At 39.8% G+C, this 15407-nt stretch overlaps 1 protein-coding gene across 6 annotated transcripts in view; it reads right to left on the bottom strand.

Annotated features, from left to right (window-relative positions):
- pip5k1ca (phosphatidylinositol-4-phosphate 5-kinase, type I, gamma a) overlaps positions 1 to 15407 on the bottom strand; it is a 46505-nt gene that overhangs the window by 22856 nt on the left and 8242 nt on the right. For all 6 annotated transcript variants that reach the window (XM_038716297.1, XM_038716296.1, XM_038716299.1 and 3 more), the window contains exons 2-5: positions 4115 to 4146; positions 3280 to 3366; positions 2904 to 3034; positions 2602 to 2719 (exon numbers count right to left, since the gene is read on the bottom strand). In XM_038716297.1, the coding sequence (XP_038572225.1) occupies positions 2602 to 2719; positions 2904 to 3034; positions 3280 to 3366; positions 4115 to 4146 (368 nt within the window). The remainder of the gene's footprint in view (positions 1 to 2601; positions 2720 to 2903; positions 3035 to 3279; positions 3367 to 4114; positions 4147 to 15407) is intronic.

The raw sequence follows: 15407 nt of genomic DNA, 5'->3' as shown, positions 1-15407 counted from the left end.
TATATTGCAGATTAGCCTCCATTCTTTAAACCTACCACTTATACTGGTATTAACCAAAACACTAGAAGAAACTGACATACTCTGATTACCTTACCCCAAATAAAGGTATGGTTAGATAAACATAGTCCAATTTTATTCACATTAGTCCTTGAACAAACTATGACTATCACAGTTTCTGTGGAGATTTGGTGCACATAAGTAAATCCAGTTTGGCGTCACATGCCAATATGTTCCCTTGGGCAGGAACACTTCTCTCTCTCTCTATGTCTCTCTGTCTCTCTCTCTCTCTCCTACAGTTTTGTTATTTAAGAAACAACGGAACAAATACTGACGTTTCTCTACCATCTGAATTGAATTTAGTGTAAAATAGGCAAGAATAGAAAGCAACGAGGGTATCCTATAGTAAGAAGGTGACAGATGAAGTGAATGCAGAAAAACACACAGCTGTATGTTGAGGAGGAACAGCCATGATTTATGTAGCTCTCCTTCATAGAAAGAAAACCAGTTCTCCACGCACTCCATGTAAACTTAATCCAAATACTGTATAATGTAGAATAACATAAATATTTTAGATTGTTCCGGCCAATGTAAATATAGTGATTGAGGACTTTTATGTCCTTGATAAAACTCCTCTCATAACCCTTTTTGATTTAGCAGTGCACTCTTACACCATCTTTGGACTGACGATGGACGGGCCCCCCCCCGCCCAGATATATTGTCCTTCTTTTTCCACAAATTCTTCTTCCTTGCTAAGGTGTCTACCTTACCCACAATGCAATTCAACCACCTACAGTTCACTTCAGAGATTTGGGTGTGTTCTGCTCACAGCGGCTAATGTAGCCTTGAGCTACTCATCTCATCTCATCTCTCCGGGTGTTGGGGATTTGTATGTGTAAAATCGGTGGAGTTTGCCCTAACGACACATTATTATCTGACTACAACGCTCATGGATCAAAATATATGAAATAGGAGTTGCCTGCAGTGCTGACAGTGAGCTCCTTTGAAAAACACTGGTGACAACAGCATGCTGAAACGCAAATACACTATGATTCTGCACCCAGCATCAAAAAAATAAATCTACCACAAGCAAGTAATACACTCATGATGTACAGACATGCAGACACACACATTGATGCACATTATGTCAGAATTATGAGAAGAAATGATGGTATGAAGTAGATACAGATTGTGAGAGAGAAACAAAGAGTGATGTCAGATAATGACTACTTTTGAATTCTAGCTTTGTGAATACACACATCAGACTCCTGCTGATGAGATGATTAGCTCTGGTGTAAGCGCTCCCTTTCACTCGGCTGCTTAATAGCAGGTAATGGCAGACATCATTTTTGAAAAAGGTGAAGCTGTCCCGACCTACCTTCTACTAATGGCTGACTTTTCAAACATGACATTTAATTTCATACCTTTTTGTCATATCAAAACACAGCTGAACAGGGTTGGAAAAATGCTGTGGCAGATTGGGAACGATAATATGCATACATTAGCAAGTAAAAGGATGTTCTCAATATCTTCACAACAAGATGGCTAACGTAAAAGGAAAGTCTTTTTGTACCTAAAGTTGGTTTGGGAAATGTAATGTAATTTTTAAATTTTATGCCTCCACAGGGGGTCTAGATTGAGGTTAACGTAGCTAGCTGCGCCCACGGGTCTGATTCAGGGTCCTTCCTTAAAGAATGTGTAATGAGAACCATAGTCCTCTAATTAAGGATGCGCTCAATCAATTAGGCCAATTAGATTTAATTAGAGCATACTGTACCCCTTAGGATGTGTATTTCTAATGTTAGTAAAAGTGGCTAAACACTTAACAAGCGAGTACGTTTACAGACATGTAGCAAAATAAAGAAAGAAGGAAGTGTGTAAACTCTGTATGAGATTCTGTTTCTTAATAAACCAAATCATAACTATAACTTCAAATCTTAAAACATTAGTCCAGTAGCTTGTTGGTGATAACAAGTCCTCAGATGACTTATGTGGACATCTGTTGAAGAGTGACCACAGGCTGGCTGAGAGAGATACAGCAGCAATGAGGCGGGATGTGGTCTTTCCATGTGGCTGGAGTGCCGAAGCATTAAAGATATGTGCACATGGAGCGAGCGGAAACACTGACTAAGCAGTATATGTATATATTCTGCTAGACTGCTCAGGGCAGAGCAGTGAATCATGCAGCCTCCAGGTCCTCCACGCTGATAAAGGGTGACATCCTGCAGACCTTCCTCCCCTCTCTAACCATCTCCTCCTCCTTTCCTTATTCTTCCCCTCTTAGCTCTCGGCTTGTCATCCACAGCGCTCATCTTTATTAATTCCTTTATATATATTCTGTCTCCTTGTCTTTCTGTTAATTTACTCTGTGTGCTTCATTGTCCTAGTATTTTATCCTACTCAAAACCTTGACACAACTACTATTGAGGCTTGTAGTTCAATTTCCACCATAGTTAGCCAGCTCAATACATCTGTTTTTTTCTCTGTGTACCACATAGTTCTACTCTGAAGATTTCATGGAGACTGTTTAGCATCCATGTGGTAAGAATTCACTTATTTCTTATTAACTTAGGGACACAGATAATACAGCAAGTTAAATCTCACCAGGTAGTCATCCGGTCTGATGCCAAACAGTTCTCTGAAGTAGCGGAAGGCCACAGGGGCATATGTTTTAAATCGGAAGTCAGGGAAATGGTGGGCTGGAGTGAGGTTGCTGCCTTCACTAAAGTACAGAAAAACACCAGAGTACATAGGATGAAAGTCATATTCTTCTTAAATGAACATCAAACAGGAAGGTTGAGAAAAATAAGTCAATATAACCACACAAGCAACATTAATATCGTATTATCCATATGTGCACTGCACATATACATTATGTTTTCTAGGTGTTTGGTTGCAGTAGAGACCTGGGGAAAAAGATGCTCTCCACCACGTAGAAGTCCTGCATCAACACATCTCTCTCAGGCTTGGAGCTCAGGTTGCCCACTGTGTAACCGATGCCCAGCTGGATGGCACCTTTCAAGGCTGAGGATGTGGTCTGTAGAGAGAGGGGTGAAGGGGGCAGAGGGAGATGTGGTGAGAGAAATACTTGCCCCTTCTTTAACCCTTAACGTCAATGAACGGCCGTATACTGAGTTGGAGCAAATCGTTATAGAGAAAAAAAACAAAAAACATTCATCATAATTTTACCGTGTAATGCTTTATGTGGTAGTAGTTTTAAAATGTAGTCCCAGGTCTTTACATGTTAATCATCATGGCAGAGGCATGTGCTGTCTATAGTACCTTCTTGTATGTAGTTTCCCCTGATGCATCCACCCCTCTGTGGCCAATCTTCTTTCCCTGACCAGGCAGGCCTGAGGATGAGGGCATCTGATGAGAAGAAGAGCGAGAGAGACTTGTGTTAAGGAGACAGAAGGATTTCAGCCTGTTCATTAACACTGATTATTTAAATATTAAAGACTGGAGAGTGACACAGTATTAATGCAAGGGAGCAAATTTCAAGCTTTGACATTATGAGCTGACTTTCACTGAGCAGACCAGGTGTTCATTTTGAAGCAAAATGTAAACTTTACCTCTTGACCAATGTAACTCAAACTGTGCATAGCATGATGACTGACTCAAAAACAGTGAATTAATCTGATTTAGAAACAGTTTTAATAGTCAATGGAGTGAACATCCAATGTAAATATTTCTTTTGCTGTTGTCAGTAATGCTAATTGAGCTTTTTGCTTTAAAATTGTAATTTAAGTAGAATTAAATGTCCTCAGCAGACTCAAATTAAGCAAATTGTGCAATCCACAGTAGCTGCAGTGCCAGATGGATGGGATTTACCAAATTAGGAGGATTAAGATAATGTGAGGCATGTTGTGTAGCAAAGACAAATAATACTAAATTTAAATACTTTGAATACACTTTTTCAGACTTTTGCGGCAGTTTTCACAGACCACACAAAAAAATGTACAGCAAATATTAATTGCCATCCTCAGATCAAACCAGTGGTTTCATTAGCGTCCAGCAAAAACCAAAGAACTAATAGTTATTGATGTGGAGGTTCAAAAAGGGACTAAAAAGAGAAGCGTAACAGAGCAGAAGATCACAGGGACAGATGGTAGCTCACCTCTGTGATGAAGGCTTTCTTAGCAGCAGCATCTGAGAGAGATAAAGAAACACAGGAGAGACAGAGGTGACTGTGTTAGTCGCTGTTGAGATGGAGAGGCTCCATTACTCAGCATCATTAGTGCTCTCAGTGACAAAGATGAATCCCAAAGGGTCGACACAGCAGTCCCACATTATGTAATAACAGTGTCAAACATAAGTGGGCGCCCTGTCAGCTAGAGGAACTGCAGGAAATAATAACATCAGCTACAAGGTCACCAAGTCCTTTTTAAAGCCCTATGTAGCCTAAGGTGTGTGTGATTAAATGTATTTTAGCTATGCTAGCGGCATGGCTCTAGTGATCTGACTTTTCCTCTACCATCACCAGGAGGTTCACATTTGTGGTTTTGAGTGAAATGTCTCATCTACTGGATTGATGCCATGAAATGTGGTACACTCATTAATGTCCCCCTCGGGATGAACTTTGGTAAACCCTCAACATTTCATCTAGCGCCGTCAACAGGTCTGTCAAGTACTTCGATTTATGACTAAAAGCTAATTACATTCCCATCATCATGGCTGTACTTTGTATTTATTGCTAATTAGCACATGTTAGCATGCTAACACACTAAAGTACGATGGTATACATAGACACAACAGACCTGCTAAACACCGGCATATGGGCATTTAAGCATGCTAACAGTCTCACGGGGCTGCTTGTCTTTACTTGTTAAAGGTTTATACAGTAGACCTGGCCAGGACAATAGGGGATAAACATTATCCACTCATGGTCAAAAGTAAAAGACAATCAATATGTAACATTTAGGGTAAAGGGTTAAATATAAGTGAACAAATCTGGACCAAAAAAGACACCCTTTTACTCTTTTAAGTTTCCATTTTAAATAACATGGAAAGAACATCTAATCAAAGTCTAAATCTACTACGAGCTTGATAGAGTGAGAGTGAACTACACACTTGCACTCTTTAGCAGGTTTGACACTATTAACATATATTATATATATATATTTCATATCGCAGTCTAACAAATCTTAAAGTACAACAGTCTGCTATGTTGTGATAATTTTAAGCCTAATAACAGTAGAGTAAGTAGAGGAAGGCAATCAGAGGACTGTTTTCACCAGGACGGCCTGAAATAGATGCATAATTACAGAGGTGTAACGCTCAGCATAATAATGGAGAGAAGGCTCAGGAAGGCAGGAAAGAGAGAACACAAAATGAGCAAATTTCCCTCTCTGTTATCATCATAACCAATATCCCACTCAGCCATCCAGATGGAGGAATTAATAGAGACACCGCAGATAAGTTTACAACAGGAGCAACACAGTCTGACTACTGTGAATGAATACATGAAGATGCTAATATCAGTGATGATATCAAATAACACATTGGACAGGACACATGTTTTATCTATGTATTTCTTTCCACTTTTCTTTCACATCTGTAGAGAAAGGCTTATTGACCTCGTAGAACAAACGACAAAATCTAAGCAGGTGCAGCTGTGCGGAAGCTGGCTGAAAGACTTGATGCTTATCCTGCTTGTAAAAGATGCCACAGATTGAGCCAACCTATTGGAGTAGGCTGAAGCTTCTTGAATTGAATTTACTGATATTTTTGTCAACCGGTCATGGCAGGAAGGGAGCGCAAAGGGGCTGCTTTGTAGCGTGTTTTGTTTGTTAAAGTCAAGTGAAGCCAATGCGGAAGTGCCTTAAATCTGCATTCTTTCTAACGGCCAGCAGGGGGCGACTACACTGGTTACAAAAAGAAGTCTGATTGCATCGGACTTAATTGCAAAATGACCCTACTTCTCACTTCAATTATTTTTTTAACTCAGTAATAACTTTCCTAATGAGTTTATGAGCCTGTTTTTTTCTAGCCAAAATTAGCATCCCAGTTAATATCACAGTTAATGTGAATTACAGATGCACCTTGTAAAGCAAACTAGCTAGCGCCAACCTCTCGTCCAAATATGGTCACATCTGGTTCCAAAAGACCAAGAAGGTGAAACTTGATGCTTTAAACATGAGACCACAAACAAATGGGTGACATAACGGTGGCTGCTTCAATTTCTTTTATAGAGTCTATGGTTAAGGTCTAATTTTAGCAATCAAAACTGTTAGATGTGAGGTACATTTCTATAACAAATATATATTCAATTATTGTAAAGCAACACTGGTCTTACTGTATGTTTTGAATGGTTTCTTACAGCTCACGTGTCAGAGACATAAAGTTTGGCACACATTGTAAGTTTGTAAGAACAACTATGTTCTATCACTCAATCAACTGGATTTTCTGTGTGTAAGTGACTGCATGGCTGAATCTACATAATCTTTAAGTAACATACACAGTCAGTCATGCTTCATCTAACTAAAAACTGTGCAAGCAAATTACACAGTGAATCAGTTAATAAGGATTTCATATTAACATTATTATTATTTTTACTTTGTTAGGAAAAAAAACCTTTGTTAACTATGTAACAGCAGGTTCCTTTAGCCACAATAGACAATATTTTTCATTGCAGACATTTTGACTTAGCAGGAAAAGTACAGGTAGAATTATTAACATCAATGACGGCTCCGTTCCATTAAGTGTCCCAGTAATAAGCCATTCCTGTGAACCAGCACACACATTACCAGTTCCAGAGAGTGTCAGAGAACCAGACACGGTCATCTCACATCTCCACGCTGGTGAAGAAAGCTCATAAACAACTATACTTCTTCAGAAAGCTTAAGAAGGCCAAATTCCCGTGCTAAGATCTTGTCAGCTTTTACAGAGGAGCAAGTGATATGAGCATCAGTGATATTGATGAGGTGAGGTGCAGAGCCCAAAGGATACTAAAGGACAGTACCCATCCCAGCCACAGCCAGTTCACCCTGCAGCTTTTTCCTCCAAGCTATCAGACACTTTAACTCTAATTCATCCTGCTCCAGTGATGATAGTTTATTTCTGTTTACCAATTTTTTATAATTGATTCTGTATTAATATATACTGTCTGCTATGTAGCAGAAGGGAGTTACAAAACACAATTTCGCTCTATAACTTGTTATATTGTGACAATAAACCTTCCTACCTACCTACCTCTCCCTAAGTGGAATGCAGCCATCATTAATGTTATGAAATACACCTCTGTCAAAATGTCTGCAGTGAAAATTACTATTGTCTGATGCTGATACACTCACACAGACATTTTGTCTTATCTTGAGCCAGCACACACAATACCAGGACCCTGGAACTTATATAACTAAACGATGTATTGCAAATATTAGTTTTTTTAGTCACACCTGTGCTATGACATGTCAAAATGACTGCTGAAAAGAGGAAAAGGGTCTTTTACCCCAACTGTCAATGTTTTGTCTGCCAGACACTCAATAATGTTCACTAGTGAAGCCCGAACACATTCTGACAAATGCGTTATTATTACTGGCCAAAAAAATTAACAGGCCAAAAAAGTGTGACAGGAGATGAAACGTGACTTTCTGGCTGCAATCTTTGGAGGCTCCAACCAGTACAAAATGAATCCCGCACCAGCTGAGACACTACCTGCTAACCTATACAACCCAGTGTCACTCAGGAGTGGCATAACATCTCCCCAGCTTGACTGTGTTTGCAGTTGAATTGATAACCAGCATCTCTCGTCTCTGCCTCTGTGCGCCTGCCTGTGGACCTCTCGTGGATGCCCATGTGACTGAGCCACAGAATAGCCTGTTTGCCACCCCTCCTCCTGCTCTGTGTCTCTTTCTCTCTCACTCTGTCACACACACACACACACACACACACACTCTCTCTCCCACTGGGATGAGCAGGCCAAAGCGTGCCAATGCAATCCCGGCAATGCTCCCTGCAAACTGGAACATCCAGGGAATCACATTTGAGGACAAAAAAAAATGTGCTGGTGAAGGAATGTTTGCAATGCAGATAATTAACGAGGAGGCTCTTCTGCTTTTTACCATGCCGCACTATTACTACTACTGTAGTAAGTACTCAGTGGTTGTTTCACATAGCTTCCGTCATTTCCAAATGCCTAAATGTGAATGTATTTGTGTGTGTGTGTGTGTGAGGGTATGTCATGTATCTTACTGCAGCTACATGCCTGCACCTGTCAAGACTGCCATCAGAGTGTTAATGCATGCACAGGTATCTGTGAGGGGGTATGAGTGTGTGACTGCTAGCTGAGACTACGAGTTTTGAACAAACCACCACTGTGACAGTTTAACCAAAAACACAGCCCAATTTGCATCCACATAGACGGCTGCCTTTCTGTTCATTTAAACTCACTTGGAACAAAGCTATAAAACTACAATGCTTCCTATATATTGTATTAACACCAACACTGGAATAACTAATAGCCTTAAACATTGTGAAAATATTGTTGCTATCACTTCTCCTAATATTTTCAATATATTTTGCAGTCTTTTAAATGAGTAACCATCTATTATCCCTTTCCTCAAGCAGGAAGTAAGAAATAGACATGAACATGGTTACTGTACAGAGATAGCTCTTGAGGAGAGATGTTTGAAAGCCTGAGTATGAACAATTCAAAACCACATTTACATTTTAACCATTTATGTCTGCCAGACAGAAATGTAATTATATTATGATTACACAAAACCAATTGAGAGTGCATGTGACAAAACCATGATGCCCTACTGCTATTTCCATAGCTGTAGAGTGATAACATAACAGAAATGGAGAACAATAAAGATGATGAGAGTATTTTAAAGTGTACAGAGGAAACACAGAGGAAGGATTTATAAGAGGGGACGTGATGAGATATAAAAGGGGAGTTTCATAAGGTGCTAAAAGGACAATAAAAACAAAATCACCTTGCCCGCTGACCTTTAACCAATCCATTTAATTTCATTTTAGGTTAAAACACATATTCAGAAATGTGTGTCTAATATCCCTCCATTTACAGGTACCCATGTGATTGCATCCTTGACAATTTAAACAGGCTTCAGAATGAGGACATGAGGTAAAATACTCCAATATCATGCTGCAGCAGCAGTTTGCAGAGTTCCTCGGGGGATGGAACAACAAATAGACCCATCCAAATAAATAGCTGCTCGCTGAGACCGTTGCCTAGCTAGACTGCTATCTGTTGGTTTAATGGCCTACTCTTAGAACCATTAAGAGAGCGGTCCATTGCCAGCAGGTGAAAGCCTTGGGAGGTGAATGAAAAACCTGCTTATTTATATCATTTTCACACATAAACTCTGTGTTTGACTCTGAATATACAGCATCACTATTTATACACATCGCTGCTACACCACACCAGAACCTGTGTACTTGCCTAACATCAGTTCATTAAAGCTGTCATTGCAGTGTTTACACACACACATTTAAAATAGCAGGTGATTTCATGTATTAAAACTGACTTTGAATACTGCACTCACAAAATTCAGAAGGCATGTTCAAAACAAAACTGGCCTTCTGCAATACAACATTTACTGTGCCTGTTTTTTGAAACGGTGAAAGATGGTACAATGGGAAGTAGTTAACATAACAATTGCAAGGAGAGTATTTTCTAGTGATTCAATATGAAAAGCAAAGGTATACCACTGCTCAGAGAAAACAGCGTATTTATCTCACTGAGCTACATGTTGGTTATTCAACTATATGAAAAAGGTTTACTCCAGGGATGCCCCCTATCCTGCCTTCTCCCTCCCAAAACCAAAACTCAGGGTTATGACAAAGACAGAGTACCAACCTAATGCCAGTTTCTTTTTTCTTTTTCTGGTTAAAATCTGTATACCTCACTGCATGGAGCTGCATGTTTAGGATGAGTCTTCAATGCAAGGCAGACATTCATGAACCAACTTTCTTTTTAGGCTTGTGCAAATCCTAATTATATCTCGTTCTTATATCTAATAGGTTTATAACGTTACATCTTTATCAGTTTATTAACGAGCCAGAAGCAGTGTTTAACCCCTGTGTGAAATATTCAAACGAAGACTATTCAAATCTATTCCATCAAATATTCAAGTTGTCTTGTGCGACAGTTTATCCACATGTTCCCAACTTGACTCTTGACTAGGATCTTGGTAACTTTCCACTTTAATCTCTACCAGAATTTAAAATAAAGTTATGCATGTTTGAACAATCTTGCAATAGTAACAGTCATTCAATAAGACACAAGCACCTAAAACCAATTCTTGTGCAAACTTGCTTTATGCTGTGCAGGATAGTGCAGATCCTAAGAAACCTTACTCATAAAAGAAAACATATCACTCAACTCAGGGTTCTGCTTTTTTTATCTTGTCCCCCTTTTATGATTTACAGGGGACTCTTCATCATTCATGGCCCACAGTACACAGTAAATATATAAAAAATATCTGCCCTAGCCTTATTCTTATATCCCCTCACAAACACACACACACACACACACACATGCACACAGTGCCCCAAATGAGGTCACCCGGCATTTTTATGACTCAGGCACGTGTGCCTGGAATCAACAGACAGATGCTGCTTCCCACATGTTTCTTTCATGCTGCTGTTAAACAGGGCATTAGCACAGCCACGAGCATCAGTTCAGCATATGATACAACACACAGGTACACATGCACACAGACTACAACTATTAGCACACTCATTAATATAAGCATTCATGATAGGGGTAAAAGCTTAAAAAAACAGCAGCATCCTCATAGGATGTACCTACTGTAATAAACACTGATGTGTCTTATTGACAGCAGTGTCTGACCCAGATGGGATCAATACTGCTATTCCCTAAGGATGAGCTAAGTAAGAGGCAGTCCTTGAGATGATTGGCAGAGGCAGTGGAGTGATGGTGCTCCAGCCCTCAACTGGTTGTTCATTTTTTGTCCCACAACAAAGCAGTGCTTGATTATTGTGACAAAGTGCATCTGACCTGACCTATAGAAAGCAGAAATCCATAAATCTGACAAAATATTAAAGAGTGCCACACAAAGTGAGGTAAAACACAGTCAGCTCTTGTATCAGTATTTTGCCTAATGAACAATGCTGTGGGATTGTAATATCATCTCGGACAGCAGTGTGAGGATGAGATCGGTGTTAGAGGAGCCATTTGTTGGCTTTTGGACAGGATGCTGCTGAAGTTCAGACAGAGAAAGACCCGCCTTGGGGACCTCCTATTTTATAATATGTTAATTTATGGTTAATGTCAGCCTACTTCACTTAACCACAGGGGAGTTATGCAACCGTGACGACTGCTGTTTAGACTGAAGGAAGTAAGGGTGCTCCGATCGATCGGTCACCGATCATGGCTTTAACTAGTTTGATCGGTGGTCGGTAAAAAGCCCGATAAGAATAAGATAAGAAGCCGATCAGATGATGCGATACTCGCCAGACAAATTTTCAATGGCAGCTAAAATGTTTCACCTCGCTGTGTGAGCGGTTTTCAAAGCTAGCTAGCACCAAAGTCCTTCTCAGACAAGAAGGGATTAATGCGCCCACATAATCATTTACAAGTAGAGCTGAGCAGCAATCAGACAAGTGGAGCAACACGCAGGAGTGATCATGTGAAACTGTCGCAGCTGTGCTCATCTCACTCACGCGCCACCCGCAACCGGAGTTTAACAGACACAGCGGGCAGAGAGAGAGAGACTGACCCTTCAGTGCGAGTTTCCTGACGCGGTGCCACTCAATCAGCTGACTGCCTCTCTCTCTCGGTTTTTGTTACAAAACGGAGACCTTCTGCTACGTTTCCGCCTCCCGTCCAGATTAAAACGGTGAATCAGAAGATGTTTGTTTGAAAACGCTGCTGACCCGATGGACAAAACAGGACTTTATAAAACGATGACACTCACATTTGGCTTTGTGAGTCGGTCTTATCAGTCATGCAAAGCAAAAACACGATGCTTTACAGAGTTTTAGTTTTGGTATTTTTATTAAAATATAAGTACTGTGTAAATAACACAGTTAAGCCTAGCCTACTGTGCATGTCGCTGTATGTATGTTGCGACAACTCCCAGTCTGTTTTCCCCTGCCGTCTCTCGTACGAGAGTGGTGTGTGGTACCTGGTGTGGTTCTTGGTCTGTATTACTTTCTTCTTTCGCTCAATCGTCTGCTAAGGCGGAGTAGACCATCTGCTTCGTGTTTACGCTGGCACGCGCATGCCCAGTGTAGCTACCTGAACGGCCACTAGATGTGTGTTATCAGTCGTTTTAATATAGACAGAGATCAACTCTGATACGCAGCTGAAACGCTGCTGTGGACGGAGAAGATCGGTTTCGTTATAAAACTGTTTTAAAAACGTAACAGTGTGGATGTAGCCCCCACTCCTCTCTCTACTCCTCTCATGTCAACCTTCCCGTTTTTGCTGCTTCAGAGTTTATCATTGACTCATGACGCCTGTGCTCCTTTATCTCCTAAATATTTTGGCTACAGCCTTTTTTGTTGCAGTTTTTATGGTTGTAGTAAATGTATAAAGATGCTGTTTGTTCTGTTTTTGTAGTTTATTCCACAGTAAAGCTATATTTGTTAAGCTAGAAGATGTTCACAGTAACCAGGCAAAGGCTGCAATGGTTTAAGTCTCTAACACAGATTGAGCAGAATTTGTAGCCCATGTTTCCTGGTAATAAAATAAACAGTTGTCATTTCATGATACTTTATCATCTTATAACTTTAACACTTAATACATTGTTTTTAGCACTAATTAAATAAATATACAGTATACTGTATAATGCTACATGATAAATAAAAGGCTCCAAATAGACCCAGTGATCGGTATCGGCTGATGCTGCTTTCAGCAATCGGTGATCAGCCCAAAAAATCATGATCGGAGCACCTCTAGAAGGATGGCAAACTGATCCTAAATCATTGTCATCAGGCCATTCCACCCCTGCACCCTCAGTAGCCAGCAGGCTGTGTATTTTTCCATGAGCACACAACTCAGCCAGTGTGGTCCTCGTCTTCTGCTTCTGGCCACGGCCCAGAATCAAAAGTTGAGGCAGTAAAGAGGCCTAATTAAGTACATTTGGATGCACACTAAAGTTAGTCGTGTGTGTGCCAAGTACACACTTAAGGACATGATGTTTACTTGGCACACACATATGATCTCCAGGCTTCTGATAACTCACTCTTGTCTGCGCAGGTGTTGGTTTCAGACAACTTGATGTCTCATTTCTGTACCGCCTAACAGCTGAGAATGAACCCACTTTGTTTTATTGTTGCACATTTTCACACTGTCCGCTGGATAAGGCTAATCTCTTCTTATCAATGGAATGGAAAAGCATTGATATGTTCAGGTTAACATTAAATCTTTATACTGTTTAAATGAATAGTTTTCGGGATATATGCTTAATAGATTTCTTGGCAAGAGTTAAATAAGAAGATCAATACCCGTTTTATGTCTGTATTAAGGTAGAGTCAGAAAATGATTAGCTTAGCTTAGCATAAAGACTAGAAGCAGGGGGAAAAATTAAATCCACTACTTACTTTACAAAGATTTCCTTTTGTGTACATATTTAAAAATTAATATAACATGATATCAACCTTTTCATCTAACTCTCGGCAAGTAAGCCAATAAGCATCGTCAAACTCTTCTTTTAAAATCACATTTAGTTTTTCTGACCACCTCTAATGTGATTCAAGTCGAAGGCGCACGTATGCAGACAGTGATCAAAAAACATGGATAATGTGTGTCACACTATGCTGGTTTCTTTCAGAGTAATCCAGCCCAATGCAAATGAAAGAGCCTTTCTGTGTTTCTGTAACAATGACATGACGTTAGTATGCACAAACTATCATTAACATAAATTAGTATCATTAACAGCATCCTCTAAATACCCGGCACATGTAAACATACTCAGTGACGCGATGTAGATATCTGTGTGAGTATTTCCAATCTTCCTCTCATCTGACCATTCCTCCTGGATCAGTACAGAGCTACTTGGATCGCGACACTAATAATTAAGGACTCATCAACTTCCTAATGCTAAGCTTTTCAAAGAGGCTTTAAACGTTCCTCGCAATTACGGCCCTCTGGCAGAGTAATATCTTTACGGCTTATTCTTACTGCTTCTGCATGTAAACCATGATGTAAACTGACACAGATGCAAATGCACAATAATACACACACACACACACACACACACACACACACACACACACACACACACACACACACACAGAGTAATGTCAGCTACTTACAGGCTACAGTAAGAAGTATGGCTGAACTCAGCTCTAAATACGTTAACAGGTCTTAAACTGACATGGTGGAGCCGGCACACATCCACAACCTTCTCCCGACATTTCCTCTCAGCGTTTCTCTGATTTACTGAACAAAGCGTTGTACACAGAGAGGGGAAAGCTGCTCGGTCCTCTGCTGTCAGTGCATTTCATTCACTTTGTATAATAAAGTGAATGTGTGGAGGAAGCGGGACTGGAGAGGACAGCCTTTCACTATGCCAAGTCATCCATTATGATCAATGGCATCAGGAAAGCAAGCATTGTTAATAAGAGTTTCCTGCCTGCTGCTGCCTAAAAAAACATCTCTTTGAGACATTTAGCTTGGAGCTGGATGATAAGCAACAAAGTCTGCATACATGCAAATGCTTTTTCCAGATATAAGAACCTTTATTAACTAAGGGAGCCTTTGAGAAATACCATTGGCTGCATGTGCATGTTTTCATTTTAGAGATTGTTTTCTTAAATTAAGTGGTTTTGTAAAAAAAAAAAAAAAAAAACTAAAGTTATCAGTTTGCTATGATAGAAAATAGAGACAGGCAGCAAATCTTCACAGCTGAGAAGCTGGATCCAGACAATTTTTGTATTTTGCTTAAAAAAATGACTTGAACAAGCCAAACTCGATTATCCAGACAGCTGCCGATTACTGTCCAGTTTAAATGTCTGGGTGATCAACAAACTGATTAATCAACTAATTGTTTGTGCTCTAAAATAGTGTATATCTTCTTTATATAAGTGAAAGGACTGGTTGATTAATTAAGTAATTATTTGGAATGCTATATTGATAACTGATCATTTGCTACAGTTGCTTGTTACAGATTTGCTAGCCCGGGGCTTTTTGGCTGTTTAAAAGAAGGAAAAAAAACTATTTTATAAGGACTTCAGGACATTTCAGTTTGAGCTGCCACTGAATGATTAATCATTTACCAAAAAGGATAACAGAGCAGGCTGATTGACAATGAAAATATTAAACATGTGCTAAATATTATTGTAACAAAGACTATGTTACACGGCTGATAAATGCTGTGACAAATCAGAAAAAAACAAAGACATATGATGAGTTAGTTTATAGGAAACCCAATCCACAGACGCACTCACTCCCATAATGCCATCTGGCCATGTTTGAT

This window comes from Micropterus salmoides, unplaced genomic scaffold, assembly GCF_014851395.1.
Source record: "Micropterus salmoides isolate LMB-PRFRI ecotype aquatic unplaced genomic scaffold, ASM1485139v1 Ms_hic_scaffold_13, whole genome shotgun sequence".
NCBI lineage: Eukaryota > Metazoa > Chordata > Actinopteri > Centrarchiformes > Centrarchidae > Micropterus > Micropterus salmoides.
Note: the sequence above shows the minus strand (reverse complement) of the source record. Positions and strands in the feature narration are given on the sequence as shown.